This window comes from Strix aluco, chromosome 2 (genome assembly GCF_031877795.1).
Source record: "Strix aluco isolate bStrAlu1 chromosome 2, bStrAlu1.hap1, whole genome shotgun sequence".
In the NCBI taxonomy this organism is placed as follows: domain Eukaryota; kingdom Metazoa; phylum Chordata; class Aves; order Strigiformes; family Strigidae; genus Strix; species Strix aluco.
The window spans coordinates 50,111,415-50,134,414 of record NC_133932.1 but is presented as its reverse complement, the minus strand read 5'-3'; the positions used below and the strand labels follow the sequence as shown (position 1 = coordinate 50,134,414).

The following is a 23,000-nucleotide window of genomic DNA, read 5'->3' as shown; positions in this document are numbered from 1 at the left end:
GTGAAGTAGATGTAGAAAGTAGATCAGAAATTATGTAGGAGACTTGAAAAGTTTGCTGTACTTACCTAGTTTGGGATTTGGTCAGGACATTGAGGCTACCACTCCCACACCATCCCTGAGGTGGCAGTTTGGAAAATGCCAGTGTTTAGAGTAACATTTTCTACCTGGAAGATACAGACAATGCAAGGTCCTTTCCTTCTAGCATAGAAGTGTTCCACAGTCTCCTCTGAATAAAAATAGGTCTTCACTTTCCATCAGATTAACAAAACTTTTTTTTTTTTTTTTTAAAGTCAAACGTTTATTTCTCTTCACAAACTTTAATTTTTTAACTCAAAGAATAATTTCTCCCACATCCTGAATTTAATGTGACCTTCTCAGGAGGACTGGGCTTTCCTGTTCACTAACCACAGGAGATGTTCTTCTCCAGTGACCAGAGCTGAAACTAACAGCCATGGCATGTTTGCTTATCTCGTATCTCTGGGGTTAGATTGCTGCTGTCAGCTTCTCCCTTGTTATCTGGCTGCTGTTACTGCTCACTCAGTTGTGCAGGGATGTCAGTTCCATTAATAACCTGAGCACCGTGCAAACAGATAGTAGAAAACAGGTGAAGGGAAAGGAAATTGTATTTAACCCTGATCTTGCAGCTGTCATTTTTCAGACTCCACCATGACTCCATAAAGCCAGAATGGGTGTGTGACATCAAAACACTTGTGACAAATCTCATGCTTGAAATAGAAGGAGGGAGACAGATGGATGGACACACCTGCAGATGCTCAGAGACCAGGGTGAATCTGAAGATTTTGTGGCAGAAATGCAACATGAAAGCATTGGTATGCTAAAAGACACGTTCATTCTTCCAAAAGGCAGGAAGTCCTCCACCACCCCTGGAAGTCTTGGACAGTTTCAGCTTTAACTTTCATTATCTTTGTTGTTTTACCAAGTAAAACTGCCTTCTGTAGAGGAACAGTTACAAAGACATTGTAGTTGGTTTGACATAGTTGTTCGGGTCATTCGGGTTGACATAGCGCTTAGAGATATGGTGTAGTTGAGAACGGTCAGTGTTAGGTTAATGGTTGGACTAGATGATCTTCAAGGTCTTTTCCAACCTAGATGATTCTGTGATTCTGTCGTCCCTCAGCTCAACAGTTACAGATACTGAGGTATGGGAGACCCATTCTTTGTAAGGAGGAGTCTGCAAGGGCATGCTCAAATATGTACTTGGCATTCCTTCTCTGTTTCCAATGTACGTGCATTTCCTGGCCGTGGTGATCTCCATGTCTGTATATGCCCACCTGAGCCACTGAGAGGAAAGCTGCCTGTTTGGTGGGAGCCGGCAGGAAGCTCAGCAAGGCAGGGCCATGGACTGGAACTCCAGCGTGGACCCTCAACCTCTGGCACCGACCTGGCCAGGACCAGGAACCTTTAACTTGCTCAGGTATTGTACTAGTCACAGAGGCCTGAAGCAAAGTTGTGAAATGTTTAAATGCCTTCAGGTAGTGGTATTGCTGGAGTTTACTTTTAGAGGAGCTTTACTACAAGAAGGTTATTAGACTGAGGAATTTGGTCCGTTAGTGGCCCTTCAGAAGCCAGGATGCTGTGCCTAAGAATGAAGGCTTCCTCAGCTGCCTTCCCTCCTTCGTGAGGGAGCTGTGAGGTGTCTTATGCTCACTGATCTGCATAAGTGGTGAGTTCCATCAGTGTGAAAATAAATACATAGATATAACTCATTTAAAACCAAAAATATATAAAGATTTTGAATAGAGAGGGATTTGGTCTTGAGTAGAAAGTAGAGCATTTCCTGCATATGGCTTTTCTATATTCTGCAGCCTATGTTTTTGTCAATGTATGTGTCTGCTTTCCCCCCATATATTATAAGGCATGGACAACTGATAGTGACATGCTTACTGGTACACTGTTGGTTGGGGTCCCTGTTCAAGCAAAAGGAATTTCTCCCCAGAGAGAAAACCTGCAAGTCCTGAGCTGAGTAATGCTTGTGTTCAGGTCTACAGTCCCTATTTCTGTTTTAGAGTAGTGTAAGAATTAGTATCTGCCATGTCTGGTCTCAGCTGTATCTAGACTGGGTCTGATGCTCACTTGTGGCTAGAAATGAGGAGAAAGTTTCACATTTTATTTGTTAAATAAAAAAAAAGAAGTTGCTCTGCAACCTTTGCTTAAGCAAAGATAACCTTGAAAATGTTAAATGAATAGAAACTGAGCAAGCAGAGGCTGAGGTCAGAAATTGTCCCTCTCTGGAACAGGTTATTCAGAGTTTTGCATAAAACTGCCAAAAGAAATGCTGTGGTAACTCATATCCCATACAGCTGTGATGGGGAGAGAGAATCCTTGCCCTTTCCTGGTCCCCGGGTCTGCCCCTCTCTCAGCGTTCAGTGCCAGAGATCTCTTCAGCACACCAGGATTTTTGGGTCCTTAGGGACTTTTATTTTGTCAGCATAGTGTTTTTTGTTAAATCTGCTGTTTTCCCAGAGCTAAAACAAAAACAGCAGAAAAGATTTTGCAGCAGGGTGGGTGTGTTTCTAGCAAGAGGTGGCATGACAGTGGGAGTATGGGTCGACTGATGAGGAGCTCTGGCGGTGAGCAGTGAAATGAGTCCTGGAAAGAGTTTCTACATAATATTCCACATAATAATATCTGCAGCTCACTAATGTGCCAAAGCCCAGTCAAAGGTGGCTTTTTCTTTGTGTCATTGCAAATCCTTAGGATTCTGGTGCAAAATTTGTTTGGTAAGGATATCTAATGTAATTTCAAAAGACAGATAATGAGATTTTTTTAATTAGGTGTGTGTGTTTGGTCGTTTGGGGTTTTTTTTAGTATTGTTTTTGTTTTGAGAGACAATTGTATTGGAAAACATAGACCATTGCCTGAAAGTAAAGGCATGAAGAGTTACAGTCTTCTAAAATGCTAAGGATGTGTCCAAGCTTAACTCAGGTGCATGAGCTATTACAGCCCTGTCAAAGACAGCTTAGCAGCACATGCCATGGGGCATGTGTATACCAGCATGATACTAATGATGGTCTGTGCCTTCAGACCACAACCCTTGCTTCTGGCTTGTTTGAAGTGCAGCTGGAGGAGCTCATAGCTGTCCACCCACACCCCTGTGTAGTCATGCCCTAAGTGATCCACAGGTGTGTAGAAGGGAATCCAGTGCAGAAATGCCAATGCTGGAGTGGACCTATCACTGCTGGTGTGGTGCCAAGATGCCATAGCTGGACCTAGCACAGGCTTGAGTTGGTTTGCATATCTGTGCACCATCCTTTCTTCTGCTCTGCAGGCATGATCCCAGCTCCACTGAGAACCCAGCGACCATTAAAACTGACCGAGGAGCTTTGGACAGTAATGGTTAGGTGTTAAATACATCTTTTGCCAAGTACTCAGTTCTGCTGGTCTGTTGTGTAAATGCGTTTATGTATTTTATAATCACGGACGAAGATACCTGCTGTGTACCACAAAGAAATGTATTTAATTTACAGAGCTGTAGTTCTGTTCATGAAAGACAGCATTTATGTCTGTCATATATAATATTCTATGTATAAAATAATGGAATCATGGTAATTGTCATACAAAGGTTACAAATGGAAAATGGTATTAAAATAAAAGGGACAAAAGAATTATTTTTCTTAGCAAAATTAAAGCAAATCTGGCAGTGAAACAAGTTTGGAACCAAGCTCATAGGAGAAAATATGAGTAGGTCTATTAATTATACTGCTGCATTGAACTGAGGAGTTATGCTTGTGAAAATATCGCAGTGAATTTGTAATTTTAAATAAGTAAAAATGTTTCACATTCTCTGTGATTTAGTTCAGTTCTACTGCTAAAAAAAAAAAATAAATTTAGTGTGGGATTAGTTTAAACTGAAAATTTAATTCCAGTGAAATTATCATCACAGTGCTTGAACCAATGACTGAGTCTTTGTCTTCCAGAGAGCCAGAAGCAAAAGGAATTTAGGACAGGAGTGATACTCTGACATACTTTGTTGATTTTTCTGACTCTTCTGTGCATGACAGTCCTTCTAAACTTTTAGGTGCTTGCAACATTGTGGTTAGTAATAATAATATTGTCTTGCTAGATGGTAGATATTAAGGCTGAATATATAATCCCAAACAACAGTTTGCTTAGAAAATTTTGTGGTGTCCCTTTTCCCCTTCATTTCGTAAGATGGTAATGCATGATATGGTATTTTTAAGTGAAGTAGGTAATACTTTCTTTTCAGGAAGATTTCTTGGAGTGAGGCTTTGATTTCAAAAGATGATTCAGAGAAGGAGGTAACTAATGTAACACATAACGTATTTGCTGTTCCTTCTCCGCTTTCCCACATTATGTGCTCCCAGCACTTGTCTTGTGCTAGTTCCAGCACTTGCTGGGTCTCTCTGTGTAGTGAGTGATTCTGCTCACTGATCTGGCAGAAAATTAGCTGGGGAAAAACTTGGATAGATTTCTGCTATGTTAGTGAGCTAAGCAGTCTTCCAGAAAGGTGTGACAAGGAGCTGGGGCAGCCTTTGGAGCCTGTGGGTGCAGGCAGTATGAGCAAAATATGGACAGAGATGGGAGGAGCAGGGGAGAAGAGCAAGGACTAGGACATTTTTTTCATTTGGCAGCACAAAGCTGTTGAATGGACTCAACTACTTTTGAAACCACAGTGTGTATTTAACTGAAAACAATTTTATGTGTACTTGATGGATGTGATTATTCACATAAGTCACTTGAATTTTTTTTTTTACCCCTGGCCTCAAGCTATTACAAGACTGGAACGATAGCTCTATTTTTTATCTTCATAATTGATTAATTTAGAACATTCAAAGCAATTATTGAAATATGAAGGGGAGAGTTATGGTGCAGTGTGAGGTGGTGGTATGTGAATTATTATTAAATGAAACACTAGCTCTGAAGATCTTGAAAACTCTACACAGTTTGTATTGTTGTGATATACAATATAAGAGGAAAGGTAAAGCCAAACTTTAAAAATAAATAGTTTGATGATTAGCTGTATTCTGGAGTATGGATTACAGCCAGTTCACTGCAGATCAAGTACTCTTAAAAATTATCATTTCAGGCCAAGTGTTTGTGTTTGAGTTGCCACTTCACTTTTGATTGCACTTGATGATGTGCAAATCCCTGATATTTCAAGTGGCCTCTGCACAGGAAATAATATACGTCATTAAGGTGGACCCAGTCCATCTCCCCCTCAAGTCAGTGGGTCACTTCCTACTGATATCTGTAGGATTGGGCTTTTGCCCTGCGATGGAACTTTTCTGTGTTTTACCAAGATCCATCACTCTATTTTCCTAGTTTTACTGTACGATAGTTTTTCTGCAGTTTTTCTGCAGCCATATTTATGCAGCAGTTTTACCAGATGACTCTTGAATCATCTGTTTTCAGTGAAAAATGAAAAGACCAGACACGTACATAAAGGCTGAATTAATCTTTGTAATTAAATGGAACATTACTTTGCCATGAATGATTTTAGCTTTCAGAATGTATTTCATGCTGATTTTTCAGTGAACTGTAATTGTATTAATTTTTTATATTTTTAGAAGCTTGAAAATGATCTTCACAAAATTATTGTGAGTCAAGTTGATATACAGAAGATATGTGACAGACTTATAAAACTTTGTCGGGGGTGAGATATATGTTTTGTTTTGGGTTTTTTTTACAGTAAGTACAATATGTCAGTACTTGGTGTTGCTAGCGGGCCTACAAAATATCCAAATCATGCTCTGATGGGCAAAAAAGGCTCTCAGAAGGCTCACAGGCCAAGTTTGGTTGTCAAATGAGAATTTGACTAGACTGGAAACTGGGATGCTTCATACCATTGAAACACATGTGTGTTCCCATGTTGGCAAGTTGTTAAGAGTGAAAGGACGTTTATTATTTTGTCTCTGTAGTAAACTGGCTTGCAATGCTCTCATCGTGACAGAAAGACACACTAATGATAAAATCCTGACTGTGTTGAAGTCAGTTGGGAAACTTCAGCAGAGGGAGTAGTCCCTCTTCTGCCTCGGAGCCTGCTCTCTCTGGCTGCTGGTATAGAAAAGAGCTATCACGACTTACTCTAAAGCATGCTGCTTCTCTGAGTCACCCCCTGCAAGAGCCTCTTGCTTTCAGCAGCAGGAGAGGAAGCCTGAGGCGATGAGTTTTCTTAATTTACCCAACAGCCTCAGGTAGGCAAAGTACTTAACGATAGCTGGAGGAAATACCTTATCACCCCTTTTCTTCCTGTACACGTGGTTATTTAATATGCAAATTAGAGAAAGGAATTAAACGAGTCTTTAAACCATAAAAAGTTGTGCATGGTGTGCAATTACCACATGGTTGGTTCCTGTACATTTGTCACCTTTGACTTGCTTTCCCTGTGTATGTGTGCATGCCTCCTCGAAGGCTGGTCTCTTAAACATACTTCTAATCTTATCAAGGGGAAAATACTGACTTCATTATCAAAGAGCAAGCCAGTTGTAGAAGAGTTTTCCACTTTCTTTTGCTCTGTGAATAAGGAGTATTCGAACTGTTGTTAAACATTACTCAAGTGAACTGATACAAGGAAATGATCACCTACTTTGCAACTTATTTACTTATAGCAACTTATAATGATTCCTGAATATTGCTTAATCATCCTGCTTGCCCTGACTGTTCTGTGGAAGTTTACCAGGTACTACTGTGTTCATGAAAACAAAGCAGTTTTCTGTGGAAACTTATCAAGAATTACTATGTTCGGCAAAAATAAGAGACATGTGCTTGGAAAGTTGTGTTCTAGCAAGTTTAGTCTTTGTAATGGATAGATAGCCATATATGGGCATACATGGAAATTAATAGACTGGTGCTTTTAGATAAGACAGAGGTGATAAACCAGCGGGAACCATTCTTGTTATTCAAAGAAATTAGCTAAGAGAATCTGCGCATGCTCCGAGGAAAAGTACAAGGTGAGAAAGACTGTGAGCCTTCCTCCAAAAGACCCCCAAAGATGCCCACCAGGAGGCAATGCGCAGGTGCAAAGATAACACGAACTGCTGACATCAGCCGTTTGAACTAACCCAGCCTTACTTATGCATATGTATATTTGTATTATGCATCCAATGAATATGTATATCCACACTCTATAAGTTTTTGGTAAAATGTGCTGTTGGTGTGCAAGCTTTGTGGAGAAATCCCCTTGCACCCCTGGCGCTGGAGTAAACATACCTGCTTTATAACTCTGTGTTGTAGAGTCTGTTTCCATGAATCAGAACAGAAAAGATAGCCAAGAAAGCAGGAGACTTCCAAGATGCAAATTTAGAAACCTCCTTTCTAACTTGTCTGTTGTGTAAATAAACTGGACTGTGTGCTGGGCTCAGCTGAACAGGCTTGGACCTGATGCAAAGCCCCTGGGAGGAATCCCAGTTGGAGGGATTCCCAAGGACTTCTTCTATGTTCTCTCACGGGTTTTGCTTTGCCTATAGGAAACAGTCCCCTCTACCAGAAGCCACATGTCCTTCACTGTCAGCATCAGGGAACTTACTGGTACGCCACAGCCTTCTGGCCTGCCACCTGCACTTTCTGCCCTAAGTGCCTGTGTAGGCTGTATGGGCCTGGACCTCATCCCAGGCTGGAGTCAGGATGTTGGGGACAGCCCTTCAAAAAGAGATATACTCTTGGTCCTTCACATCAAGCAAGTTTAGTCCTCTGTTCCTCCCACACCAGTATGTGCTACACAGTGGAGATAAGGTGTCCCTAGACCACTACCTCAGTAGGATTTCAGGGGAGCATGGCACACCTCTAAATTTTTGACTGCATTGTAGATACCATTAGGACCAGTTTGAGACACATTACTTTTCTGGGAGAACCTATATAGCAAGACATGGGTTGCATGTGACAACATTGTACCAGTTTGCTCTCCATCAGCTCTTGCTCTAGATGTTCTCAAAAAGGCTCCTAAAGGATGTTGTTCATTTGTGATTTTAGATAGTCTAGAAGATTTGTAATGGTATTTATGTACTTACATTTTCAAATAGCACTTGGGGTTAGTAACAATGTGTGTACTTCTTTGAATTTTTGTTATACTACATGACTGGTGGAACATTTAAGAAGGCATCAGAATTACAGTGCTAATAAGGTCTACCTTAGAGGTTAGTCAGTACAGAATATACAGTTGTCTGTCTTATTTGCTCAGACTTCTAAACAACACATATTGTGGTAAGAACTTTTAAGTAACAAATGCAATAAAATAACATTTTCCCCTTTTATATATATAGATATATCTATCACAAAATAAGACAGCTTTAGCCATTGATAAAACATAAAAGTACTAGGACCAGCATTACCTTTTGAGTTTACTTTCAAAAATGTCTTTGAGACAAACTCTGTTATTTACTAGGGTTTTATATAGCCTTTATAAAAAAAATCTTAGTAATGTCTGACCATTTTTTTATCATGCTTGGAAATCTTAATTTCATAACATCAACTGTGAAAGTCACAAAGCAAGAGTATGTGTGACCTGACAAGTGAGCCCAGCTCTCCTGAGGTAGTCTGATTGGGAGAATTCATCCCATCTTCCTTTGCTAATGCAGCAGGGCCATGACAAGAGTAAAGGATTTAAGTGTCACTAAAATAAAAAAATAATGTTAAATATTAATTAGATGATTATTTATGATATGTTGTGATTATATATGATATTTGGGTCAACCTACATCAAACCTGCTATTAAGGAGCCTGGAGAAATCATCCTCACCCTTAGAGATGTTTGGTTAAGGAGTGGGGTCTAAAATGGCCAAAACCTGGCAGTTCCAAGCTGCTGCTCTCAGTGGGCTGCTGTGGAAGAAGAGACTGAGATGGATGTGGAAGATAGTCCACAAAGACCCCAAAATGTCCATGAGGTGAAGTGGAGATGGACATATTGTGGTCCCAACCAGAGAACTAGCACCATGAGTTTGAGGGCAGGGCCCATCTCTACTTCTTTGAGCAAAGAAGCACTGCTGAATCTAGGCTGGCTTCATTGTCCTCTGCATTTACAGTCAGTGAGGTGTGAATTTATTTGCTTTTATTTGAAAGACAGTCTATAAATTGTGCTTTTAAAGGTTATAATATAGCTCAAAATCAAAAATATTCTTTTTGTGCCAAAACAAGATAAACAATTTTTGATCGACATTGTATTAGCTAAATCATTAGTGAAATGACATTGTACTGACACAGTTAATCCTTACTTTTTCTTTAAAAGCCGCTGTTGATTTTCTGCAAGTTGCACTATAAATTGTGTTTAAAGGGTTTACTTTTCATCATATAAGTTATTTTTTAAATTAATCTAGTTAATCAAAATGCTAAGGGGCTCAATTAAGTAGATTCAACACAGAGGCTACTGTAAGTGATTCACATGGGTACTCTGGAACACATGCAGAACGTTCAAGATTCACCAAACTTGTTTAAGCAGCTGACTTAGTAAAAAATAAAACTGATGAGTTTTGCTCTTTGCTTTCTCGAGACTAGTTTCAACTAGGATTAAATCACTGGAAATGGAAAAGGAAATTTTCCAGCTCCTTTCAAAGTTCAGTTAGCTGGACCTGACATCACCATCAGGTAAAACATAGACACTCTTGATTATATAAAAGCAAGCAGATGAATTGTGCTCCCCCTGCACTTTTTATCCCCCTCAGGCATTTAAAATATCTTGAAAGGATGCTCTACCTTCTGGAAAACTGAGAAAACATTCTGTTGAGAGTTAATTTGGCTCATATTTCCTCTTCAGCATTTGTCTTCCATTGATTTTTTTTATCACTAGGGATATTTGCATGACAATGGGATCTTTCTTGCTTAAGAGATCATCTGCTCCTGCTGCTAATTTCCTACCTGAAGTTGTAATCTTTTGTTTGTGACATCTTAATTATCTCAACCACAATTAATTGTGATGTCACAAATGGAGGATTATGACTTTGGGTTGGAAATGAGATTGAGAAATTGAAGGAGTTTGAGAAAGGAAAGAGGCCTTTCTTCTTGAAAAATAAAAGTGGAGACAAAATAATTTTGGTTAAATGGGAGGCAGTCCTCCATCAGCTTCCTTTTTACAGCCCTGGAACAGATGTTTCTAATTCTTGGTGTCACAGGAGGCCCTATTGCATTGAGACATTTAGGAGGGGGAAAAGGGGGCATTGTGGAGGAAGGGGAATCTTCCCTTGGACAGTCACCCCCTGCAGCAAGAGGTAAATAGAAGTCAGTGAACCCCAGAGAGGTCCAGGCTTTGCTCACAGAGACCAGAATGCAGGGCTGGTATGGCTGCAGTTGCTTCAAAGGCCAATCCATTTATTGTACTTCATATCTTGCAATATTCATTTGAGTTTAGACATCTGAGTTTGAAGAACAAATTTCCAGAAGAGCATTTTTTGAGGGGTGGGGGGAATTCCAAAGACTTAAGGAAAAATTACATTCAGCATCCTGAAAACATATGAAGTGAAAGCTTTGTGCTACCCTAGTCCACCATGGCTTTTATTTGTTCTATGGACTTGTCATATTTCACTTGTTGCTATGTCGCCTTATCCTTTTATATCCTTCTGGGGTTTTTTTTGAAATTTGTTGTTTCCACAGAGATTCTGAGTGGCTGGGTGACCTGCTCATGTTTTTGTGAGGACATTGCTAAGGCTGTTTATATACTTACACCATGATTTACGAAGTGGGAATACTCATACAGCTACTATCACTTCACACCCGAGTGTTTACACAGATTGTGCATAAACACTGGGACCAAATCATGACTGAAAGAGGAAAAAACCCAAAGTTAATGAAAATTGAAGTGTCTTATTTTAATATCTTTACTGACATTAGGGAAAAGGTAAAGACTGCAAAGTAGAGGTATGAAAGTGGAGAACAAATCAAACATTAGCCCTGTGGTTTTAGGGAAGTATTGTGTCCTTCAGAAAAGTGTGCACCCATCCTCAGGTGTAAATGAAAGTGATACTCAGTGGAAATACGCCACTCTGCACTTGCTGGGACCCAGGTTCATCCATATCTGCATATCAGATCTATTTTAACAGTTGGATGTGTACCAGCTACTGAGCCATAGCAGAACGGGCCATTTCCTGTCGTCTTTTGGAAAGCATTGTTAAAAAAGGCATTTGACCATTGATTAACACAAAAACTGGTAGGGAAAATCAGCTGTTAAGATTTTGCACTCAGACACCTTGCTGTAAGTCTGCAAAAGCTCTGCAGGCAACAACAGACCCACTGTGATAATCTGACAACAGAACCTGGACCCTCCACATTGTGATGCGAAGCTCATTTGCGGCACTAAGTTTACCTTGTAGGCAAGTTGGTTTGAAGTTAAATTAGGATATCTTCAGGCAGGCATAATAATACAAAGGGGAAATAGAATGGGGGAAAAAAGTGCCATGTGCTGAGAAATGGTTATGTCTGCCAACACCTTTTTTTTTCTTTTTTTCTTTTTCAAAGGCAAAAGCAGTTATGGCAAAAGTGGGTTACCCTCAGTTTATAATGAATGACACATATATTAATGAAGACATCAAAACAGTAAGTGTCAGACTTGCAGCTTTCTTCTTTTACATATTGCAGCCATTCTTTACTCTGTTTCACTGCTGTCTAAAATCAAAGCTCCTCTTTTTTTTGGCACGCATCTGGAGTTCTGCTTGTCCAGTTATTTTTAGACATTGAATTAAGTACACTAGCTCTCATGTCTAAATTGTCAGTGCCGGTGTGCCTAAGCAAGATGACCATGAGGCCTGCTGGGAGTACAATGTGCCTAGGTGTAAAGAACCTTCCTGCTATTAAGCATTTTAAAGGTGAAGCATTTAGTTATAAAAATGAAACTAACCAAAAGCATTTCTCCTCAAAGTAATGGTCTTCAGAAATACTAATGCATTTTCCCTCAGAATATGACAACTTATGATGCCCTATATAGGCTCTCATCACCTCTCCAGGCTATGAATTTTATTTATGATTGTTGCTTATAATCATGCCTAGAGGTCCTAACCAATGTATAGGCCTACTGTGCTGGCTGCTGGGCAAGGATACTGTGGGGGGACTTCTTCCTGACCCAGTATCTGTTCAGCCTAACTAAGCAGGAAGGAAGATGATGAAGAATAATATATTTTCCAAAGGGGTAACTGTGGCATGCATGTGATGAATAGTATTACTGAAAGTCACAGGCAAAGTAGAATCACAAATTCAATCATGAACCAGTAAAATACAAGAACGATAGTCATCTTTACCAGAGAACATGAACAAACACTAAACAGAGGCATAATTTATTGAGAAAACTTTGAAGAACCAACTCTACGGGCCTAGTCCTTGTTCCTGGAAAATGTAGGGTGAGATGGTCCTGTGAAAACAGTGTAAGGAGACAGAAGGTGTGACCAACTTTATTACTCAGTTTATGGAATTATTTGCCCAGATAAGTGCTAAATCTAGCAAAAAGCAGTTGTTAATCACGGTTGCAAAACCATGGTTTACATCTGACGTGCAACTTCCTCACAAGGCCTGGGATTGCTTGAAACTGGTGGCAGGGATATCATCTGGATTTATAAACTATTAACACCCCTTTTTTATGCATGGTGTGTGTGGAGGGGGTTGTTATCAGATTTGTAGGCTTATGGAAGCATGGAGCCCTATGTCTCTAAATATTTAATGTCAGAAACAGTAAGAAAACAGTGGCAGAACCCTCGGAAGGCACAGAGGATGAAGTATTTGTAATAAAATGCAGAAGAAACTGAAAAGGGGGGCTTTGTTACATTTTTAAAAGTGGTTTTAAAATGCACTTTTAAAAATAAAAATAGACCTATTTCCTTCTGGGAAGAGGGCTGTCTTAATAACAGTCATAGAAATGTGCAGTCTGTAATTCACCATTGGGTACTTCTGATTTCCTCAGCTCCTCTCTGCACAGGGAAGAGCTTTTCCAATGCTCCGGTCCCTTGTGTAGATCCGTCCAGCCACTGTTTTTTAACTAAGCTCACAAACTTTTTATTCTTCCTACCAAGTGTGAAAATTTTACTTTCTTCGATAATGGCTAAAAAATTAGGTGATTATCTTGTATAAAATAAAAGTTCTGATTGTTTTATGTCAGCTTCTGTTTCCTTGGACATGCTTTAAAAATGTCTGTCCTTTATCTATGCAGCTGAAGTTTACAGAAAGTGACTATTTTGGCAACGTGTTGCAAACTCGCAAATACGCAGCCCAATCTGATTTCTACTGGCTTAGAAAAGAAGTTCCAAAAACAGAGTGAGTACACAAAAGGCAAATTTACATAATCTTCTATTTTAATTTATATGATTTAATTTATACAATTCATGTTTTAATAGAATTATATACACAGCTACATATTATGATACAAAAAGCCTACGGGCAAACTCCCTCACTTATTCAGAAACTCCTGTGGATATTTTTTTTTGGTAAATTCTAGGTATCCCTGTTCTGATGCACAGTAGTCATATGCTTGCAGCTTAAACTTAATTTAATGAAAAAAAAGGTAATTGAATCTCAATTAAAAATGGATTATGTCTCTTGGTCACAGTTAGAATTTGGAACGGTACAGCAGGGATTTATGAAATAAATTTTCTAAGAATGGAACCATTAGCAAGAGATAATGTTATTATTAGTAATAGTAATCAGCATTGTTAGTTACCTGCTGTTGATAGCAATGATATGGAATAAAACATAATTTAATTTACATCTGTTATTTTTATTTATTTGTAAACATGAGAGTGCAGATTGTGTCACATACTGTCATAAAATACATGAGAGAATCAGTCTCTTTTCTTACTGGTGGGTAATCAAATCCTTAAAATGCAAATTAAAACCTAAACAGAACTTAATTAGTCTAATCATGCTACTTAAAAATGACTCCTTCTACACAGAGACTTCGAAATTGGTGCTGCTGCTTAGCTCCTGCGGTGGTATTTCCTTAGGGCCCCAGAAATTCCTACTCAAACTGAACCATATCTTGTTTCGGGGATGGCTCTGTGTTGTCTGTGAGGCAGGTAGAGGGTGTCAGCAGGACAGGCACAGGCTATTCTGAGTTAAAGTGTTGTAATTTGGCACCGTATTTTTGAGGAGTGTTTATAGCTTGATTTTAATGATGAATTTTACCTTCTCATTACACCTTTCTCTGACATTGCAATGGTTAATCCTAGGGTATGATTTTACAGGCTTTCCTGCAGCCTTGGATGCCAGGGCTAGATCATAACACTACATTCTTTTCAGACCAACAGTTTCCATGAGAGCAGTGAAATAACACTTGCCTCTCTATAGCAAAGGTGATCAGCAACCTCCCACTCATGAACTGCATTAGGGCAACACTAACTCAGACCACGCAGATTCTTGGCACGATGGGAAATCTCTCCTGTAAAGAAATTAACTGGCAGGTGATCCCTGACTATACACCTCAAGGGCTGTTATCTGAGAACTGTCTCATGAATATACTTAAAAAATAAAGGTTTTACCCAATTACCCACTACAAGATTGAACACTTTCTCATGTTTGTCTTTACCATTTTATTTCAAGGGCTACTTAACAGCATCCCCCTCATCACTTTTGTCTTGCTGCTCTTGTCATTCCGTGGGGCACATTCTGGCCTGGGGGATCCCCATCTGATTTTTGGTCTCTTTCCTTTGTCAGCACAGCTATATGCTCTGCCTACTCCTTGGGGTAATCCCCACCTGAGACCTCAGTCATTATTATTCCTGCTGGGAGATTATTCTGCCTTTGCACCTGCTCAGTGATGGAAAAGAGCTCTGAAAGTGCTGTCACACTGTCTACTTTTGCTCTCTGCTGAGGGGTACCAAGGCACATAGAGTCATTGCCACGTCCAGTAATTTTTTAAAAAATTTTTATAATAAACCAATAACTCCCACCCACCAGTCTGAGACACGTCAAATCTGGCCTGAAAAATATCAGCACTTGCCACGTTTTAACTATTGGACTCTACTGTTTTTTGATGCTTTCAATTCTCTTTTTTTCTTTCTTTCTTTTATTTTTCCGATTTTGGGTTTTTTTAAGCTTTTATATTTCATAGAACTCTACAGATCTTTGGTCTACACTGAAGCCTGGCGCTGTGTTAATAGAGAATTACCCTTGGGGTTTTGTTTCTGTTTGCTTCATTTCTTCTTTTTCCTAGTTCAGTACATTTTAGCACAGTATTTCTATTTAGAGGTAGATATTATAAGATGATCCAAGTTGTGGACTGAGAAAGATCAATAATAAAACGAGTGCTTAAAGAAATAAGTTACCAGCTAGTAAAGTAATATTACCTGCAAAAGATAAACCACTATATTCATTTAGCAGACAGTACAGATTTCTCAGCAATATTATTTCAAACTGGAGTTACTTTCCTCAGCATAGTCAACTAAATGGAAAATCAAAATGATGGTTCACTCAAAGCACCAGGGGAACACCATCAGGGGACAGACAGAGGAGCTGGGAGATACAAGACAAAGGAGTTTGATAAAGCAAGGGGGAATGTGGATATCAAAGCAGAAATAAGTTATTCTGGAAATTCAATGGTTTTGTAATCAAAAAAGAGGAAAAAAGTCCCCCAAAGAAGGAGTAATTATCAAAATTCTTTGTCCTCTGTTCTGCTTCCTCCCTCCCTAGCAGTTATCTGCCTTAGAGAAAAAAAGAGCATGTAGGTAGTCAGGCAAGGCAATGCTCAGGGCATGGATGGGGGGATATACCCTGCCTGACTGGTACCAAGCAGCTGTAACATGGCATCTGGGCACCAGAGCTGCCTGCTCTGCCAGTCCCTGGGGCCAGGCTCCCCTGCGGGCATCACAGCTGTGGGAGGTGCAACTTGCTGCCCTCAACACCCTCATCAGATGCTAGCTGCAATCCTAACAGCTGGCTGCAGAGATGGCTGTCACCTTCACAGCTGGCTCTATCAAACCAGAGAAAAAGTTCTCCAGTATAAGGAGAGAGACGTACGAAAGGGATTTGTGGCAGGAGCTGAGGAATACGATGCACAAAGCAGTGCAGGCTGGATCAAGAGGACTGAATGGAGGAGGTGAGGCTGGAAGGGGTGAGTGTTGGAGGAAAGGGACGAGGCATGAAGGCAAATATAATAACCCAGGTGAGACACAACTAGAGCAGAGAGAGGTGAAAGGCAATGCATGGGGAAATGATGGCCATGTGGAAGGAAGAGATAAAAGAGAATCAGGGTTTTAAGGGTGTTTGCTTATCTATCCATGGAGTCATATACATTCATACGTACAAATATACATACACGTGTATATAAACACATACCCGCATCTTTTTAACAGTGATTGAATCTATCCTTCTTAACACCAATAACTTGCAAATAGCAAAGCATCAGAGGACTACTTGGGCATACCACTTCATTATTATTAATCTTTCTCCTTTGAAGTCAGGATATATTCTCTACAATTTTTAGACCTGGCCAAATCTTTCTTCACTTTGCACTCAACTTTCAGTGCTGGAGATGTAGGCATCTAGTACCCCTGTAAGAAGACACAGAGGAAGTGTATTATGAGAAGATTCCTGGGTCTCCTCCAGGACCTATTTCAGTTTCTTGACCACACACTATTGCTTGTAAGCCCTGGCTCTTGGTTTGCTGCAAGGGACAGCAGCTCTGAGAGGTGCTGGGTTCGTTGCCCTTAAGGACAGTGTAAAAACTCCTTCTGCCAAAAGGGAAAAGTAGGCATGAACAACACTGGGCAGGTTGTTGCCTGTTGGAGAGATGCTGCTGGAGAGCCCCAGGAGATGGCAGCCTGGCCTGGGAGGCTAATCCTCTGTTTCTACATGGGAAAATGTATAAAACAGACTAACAATGAGAAGAGGAAATACATTTTTGAAAGTCACCTTGAAGATTATCTCCACTTTAGAAGTTTTTCTTTAGAGTCCTTTCTTGGGAAGAAATTTTCCAGATTCAAGCTTCTCTATCAACTTTGTGCAGCCTTTCACTTTTAACCAGCTTAAGTGTGTTACACATTCAAAAGTTAATTTTCTTTACTTATATGATTTTTTTAAAAAAATTCTTAGTTGGACATTGGACACCAAATTCTGCTTCACCTGAGTTATTTCGTCTAACTCAAAAAGTAGAGAGAACAAATTGCAAATTCAGTTTGTGCTTTACAGAGAATTAAATAAATTGATAAGCTTTTTCCTGTATTGTAAATGTTCCCAGTCACCTCTCTTAATGACTGGCAATGTAGCACACTATACTCTTAACTCAAGAAGGAAGATATTGCGGAGAAAACTGTAGCCTAAAGAAACACAAACCTAAGAGAGTATCTACCCCACCTACAGGCAGAGGTGGAAGTCGCAACTATATGTCTTTGTTCAAACTTACAGTAAAATCTGAATTAAAGTGTTGAATGTTTCAGACGGGTCCCTTTCAGCTGTGTTCTCTCCTTGTCAAAAAAGGGACAGTGTCCTCCAGAGCGACTGCTAAGCCTGAAGAACATGTCTCACCACGCAAATGGTTGGCTTTCATCCTTCAAAACATTTCAGCTGATTGCTGCTGTGAACAAACATGAAATTGAAATGTAGTTAATTAAGCCCCCTAATTTTTTCATCCCCTCACCATAAGCATTCTTTCTTCAATTTTCCATTATCTCACTGCATTACCTCTAACATTTAATCTCTTTATTATAGAGGAAACAGAAAACACACCAGAAAACAACCTCCCACTGCTCCTCCCCTTCAGAATCTCCTAGTAAACAAAACAGGGAGAGTTATCTGTGGCAATTAGAGCCTATAATGCAATGGATGGTTAAGATATTTACATGACATCACCCTTTGCTTTCATTAGTTAGTTTTTCTAGTTGCTGCATTGTAAAGTAAGCTGCTCAGCTTTGAAGATGAGAGAAGCAGATAAATTTATTAATAAAAGACAGAATGCTGCCATTCTAAAACTCTCCCCTTTGTTGCATGGCTTACATGAAGACATCAGTTACCAGAAAAACAGTCAGAATCTGCAGATAACTCATTCATTTGATGGCGCTATTGTAAAGTGCAAATTGTGTACATAAATGTCACTGACATCACATGTTTTCCATGTTCTGATAGATCTTCCTTTGTCTTACTCTTTGTTTTGCAGCTCCCACCTCTTCTCTTTGAAATAAACTTTCCAAAGCATTGCATTCATTTGGCTTTACAAAACTTCTGAGTAATGCATTGCTAAAGACATCAGGATGTTCCTGTTTGGACATTTACTAGAGCTGCTTCTAATTTATTATGAATTAACCACAAATTCGCATATTCTTTACTTTTCTTTTATCTCAGTTCTTCCTTATAAAATCATAAAGTGAAATCTTGGACTCGCTGAAATCAGAGTTTCATCTGAGGGGATTTGGATCTTGCTGAAGCCAGTTGAGATTTTCCACTCATATGGGTGAAACCACTGTCAATATAGATGAGCTTAGGCTAAAGATATTTGTAAATCCTATTTGCTATTCAAATCTAGGTTTCCCTCCAGTATGTATGAGAAACCTAACTATGAGAAGAAATGCTGATATTCTTTTTGAAATTTGTTTTACCTTGCAAGGGGTCTATTTGTTTATGAGCACACTGATGGCCATGTCCATTGTGTAGGGCAAAGAACGTGAAGCTGTTTATTTTGAATTTAAGTTCCCAGAAATCATCTGCCCATGTTGCTGGCATCATCCTAATTGTTCAAGTAGTTCTTCAGCAAAGCATCTGAAGTCACTTCACTCGTTTCAAAATGCTCTCTTCTAATTTCAAGAGGGAGTTTCTCCACACATGTTGAAAGACAAGAGTTTTCACAGCTTCCATCAGTGTTACAGCCTCTGTGAACTTCAGTTCTTCAGCATGACAAACCTCACAAGCAAAACAGTCACTTAGAAATAAAACAGATTAGGTAATAGGAAGTTTAACAATTGCTCCTGTTGAACATTCATTGACTGTGTGCACTTAAAATAGAGCCATTAAACAATAGATTTCAGTGTCCTAGAAAGTGTAGGTAGCATGTGCTGAAATGGAGAAATACTGAAACTTTAATGTATCCTAGGTCTTTGTCATTTTTGCTTCCTTCCACTGAGTTCGCTTTCTATCTTTGCTTATTCTATTCATAAAGTTGTGTAAGTGTACTGACACGATTTCTTTTGCTCTTACTACAGGTGGTTTACAAGCCCAACTACTGTAAATGCTTTTTATAGTGCATCTACAAACCAGATCAGTGAGTATCTGACTTCTGAGCCTCCTTTTAAAGTGCCTATTTGGGAAATGTATGTATCAAGCTTCAGATAATATCTGTAGGGTTTGTGTGTTTGTGACTGAAAATCAAAAGCTCAAATCTGGTAATTCAGCTGTGAGACATCTTAAGTAAGAGGATAGTTCTGGAAAACCAAGGACTCCCACAAATTTGAATTACTATTGCTTAATGAGTTACCCCATGTCATCTGAGTTGCAGTGGCGACTTGTGTGTGTACTCTGTCCATTGCAAATGTTAGCTTAAATCACTTTTATTAAATCTTTATGTTTCTGTCTTCTGTTTTCTGTAGCAAAAACCTGTATACACATACCTTCATAAATATATATATTATTTAAGTGATAGCAACTCAGTCCTCTAGTATTAATAAATATGTAGCAATAAATGTGACTAGAGGAGACTGTGATATAGACCAGAAAACTGAAGAAGTAGTGTCCAGACTATTTATTCAATACCTTCAAGGACAAGGAGTGGTATCTGTAGTTAAGTTAAAATTCTTACCTGTATAGTTTGATGAAATTATCTTCTATGTACAGTACAACCTGTCTTATGCTAACTTTAGTTACTGGTTATTTTTAGAGAGCATAAATCCTGGTTTGGAAGCATATGAGGTGAAAGAGCTGAGTTTTTCAAAGATGTGTATGGATTCAGATGTTCATTCCCATTTGCTTTAATGGGACTTTGCATGCCAAATTTCTAACCAGCTTTAAAAGTCTATGATGGTATTTCTGTGTACAACAGTGTTATCTTTACCCTGACACTTCTCTTTGCTCTTATTAGCTTTGCAAGTTAAATCAGCCTTCTTCTGTGCTGTCAGGGTCTGGAAGGCGGCTGCCATAACCTCTGTGGTCTCAGTCCCCAAGGACAGGCATGTCAAAAATCACTGAGTGACTCCCCCTTTTTCTCGTGAATCTCTTTTGGTCGCAGCAAGTAGTTTTTGAAAGGCACGAAACGAATATATCACACTGAAGAGGTTACAGCAGAGGACTGGCAATCTGGGTCTGCTGGTATCTGCTCCTACTGATTTCTGTAAACAATTTTTGCCTTCAGACACACACTTAAATTCTTTTGTGTTTAGGTGAGCTCATTTGTAAAGTGTGTGTGATAATTGGGCAGTTCTTTTGGTTAAAATTAGTTCTAGGCCTAGACAACTCTATCTTAATTGGAGGGCTGCCACCATTAAGCAGACACATTTTTGTTGATCATCTGAGGGAGCACTTGAGGCAGACTTCCCTGAGCTGATCAGAGCTCTGGAATACCTGCGAAGCATGGCAGCTGTTGGCCACCACTGCTGCTGCAGAGGTATTGTGTGGATGGAGAGGAAGTCCGGTTAGCACAAAATGAGAACAGTCTCTGTTATGTCTTCTTTCTTATTGGGTCGTTTCAAGTTTCAGCAGCATTCAGCACTCAGCCTCTCTTCCATGACACATTAGAGAAAGCTGTAACGAGAGACTGGAGTCATTGAAGCTAAATTTCACATTCACTGTGTCTAAAGGTGTCACGAAGCAGAGAGCTGTCAAACGTAAGCAATCAGTCATGAGCATAGAGGCAATTGTATTTTCTGTCATAACTACTGACCTTCTTGTACTGCTGACATCTGATCTTGAAGTTTGGGTAGTGCTGCTCACTGCCTTTTTAGGACTGATCATAAGAAGAAAAGGATTTAGGTGGCTCTTTCTGAACAAAACCCTCTCCTACCTGAGAGAGAGGTACAAATGTAATCATGCCTAAAACATGATGTGCAGTAGGAGGGAAGGTTCAAAGAAAGGCACAATACAGTCTTCCACTTCTGGCTGGTGTGATTTGCAGGGGAAGAGGGCCCGTGAGATGTGGGAGGAAATGCTCAGGTCTGAAGTTGCTGATAAATATTTGACACATCACTACTGAGTTCCCATTAATGCCAATGGAAAAGAACTGCACCATGGGAGACTGAAGTTTGTGAACCTATGCATACTCATATTGCATGATGTATCAGCTGGGCAAATTTCCATACCCAGCAGTTACTACCTTACTGGTTTGCAGCTATGTTTTCAGTAGTAATCCATACAAAGTTCTGTAGGGGCTGGTGATATGCTACAAAACCTATGGTCTTTTTAGAGGCTTAGTTAAACAACAGAAAAAAAGATCTACAAATGAGAGTTGTTCAATAATAAGAAATAAGCATGAACTCTAGCAAGTTAAATATAAAGCTGTGATATATCAAGCCCACAAAGATTTTGAGACCATCTTTCTAAGAACATAAGAACTAATAATAAAACTTTTTTTAAAATACACTGAAGGAGGAGAGTCTCTAAGACATAAAAATAAGATAATACTTTGCATTGGAAGAGTTTGGGCAGTTCTTATCCTGGGACTTTTTCTTATGGGAGGTAAGTCCCAGGAAGTGTTTCAAATTTAGTGTCAATCGAAGGTACTTTGGAAGAAATTCATAGAATAAACTGTGACAAATATAAGGACCAGATAATATTCTCCCAGGTATTTCAGAGAAACTTAGACAAGAAATTGCCAAACAACCAGCTTTGATGTATAGCTTATCACTTGTAGTGGCCTTAGCACAGGAAGAATAGGAGTAGCAAGTGTCAAATCTTTTTTTTCTGTTGCATTTAAGGCGATGAATTAATTTGGTAAGAGGTGAATCCCCTTACGTTCTGGCCAGTCCTCAGAGATTAGAGGGGCTAGGGGTGGCTGGACTTATCTCTTAATAGGTATGCCAATTAGGGCCGGGACTATAGGTCTGAACCGGATGCACGAACAGCCTGTATGCATTGAAAAGAAGTCATCAGATTCACAAATAGTACGGGGCCGTAACTATAGGTCTGACCCAGATGCCCAAACAGCCCCTATACTGTAGGTCTGGTTGCATTCAAGAGAAGCAGTCAGATTCATGAATAGTACAGTTTATTTTTATGCAACATCTACAGATTCTTTAAGATTGCCTAAGATAAATGCACGGACTGCATTGCAGGGTGGCTATATAGCACTACACAAAAGAAAAACGATTGCAATCACACACACTTAGTTCCTGGGTAAACACTTGGCGTAGCCGAGGGAAATCTTACCAAAAGGCGTCCCTTCTCGGGGGGGGAGGAGAGAGCACAAACCCGTCGATCTGTCCCTCCGATTTGATGTCGGATTATAGTCCCTCCAATTTGGGTCAAACTCGGGGTAGTATTTATCTTGTGTGAGTGGGTGGTACTGTAGTCAAGCCATTATCTTTTGAGTAATGACACAGTACATTCCTTGGTGCGAGGGGAACAGCCGGTTTTTGTGGGAAAAAGAGGGACGATGAGAAACAAGGCCGGCTGGCTACTGCAAAAAACATCCCTTGGAAGAAAGGGGTAGAGCAGGAAATAAATCTGTCCTTGAGAAAAGAGAAAGAATGGGACCACGCGGCCTACACCTTGCTTTGCATTCCTCCTTGGCACCATGACAAACACAAATCACTGGACCTCCATCCCGTCCTGTGTTTATTCTGGGTGCCTTGTGTCAAGGAAATATATGTTTTACAGATTTCTCACTGTTTAGCTTTTCTCACACTTCCAACACCTAACATTTTCAAAACGGAATCCAGAGGGACTTGCATAAAAAGTAATTCTAACCCCTATATGAAGGAAATGACCACAACATGAATAAATAAGAGAGAATGAATAAGCATATGATATAATGGAGAAGAGTCAACGTGAATTTTTTGGTTTTTAGAAAAAGATCATGCTTTCTTAGTCTAATAGCTTTTTAGAAATTCAGAAAGCAAGTAAGTATGCTTGATATACTATGTTTATTTCCATAGAACACTTTTAATGAGGTTCTTTCCCAGTGCTATTAATTGGAAGTTGTC

At 39.6% G+C, this 23,000-nt stretch overlaps 1 protein-coding gene across 1 annotated transcript in view; it reads left to right on the top strand.

Annotated features, from left to right (window-relative positions):
- The window catches only part of PHEX (phosphate regulating endopeptidase X-linked), a 113,906-nt gene that overhangs the window by 66,698 nt on the left and 24,208 nt on the right, over nt 1-23,000 (top strand). Inside the window, exons 13-15 of the mRNA XM_074816887.1 lie at nt 11,422-11,499; nt 13,100-13,203; nt 19,074-19,132. Coding sequence (XP_074672988.1) covers nt 11,422-11,499; nt 13,100-13,203; nt 19,074-19,132 — 241 coding nt within the window. The remainder of the gene's footprint in view (nt 1-11,421; nt 11,500-13,099; nt 13,204-19,073; nt 19,133-23,000) is intronic.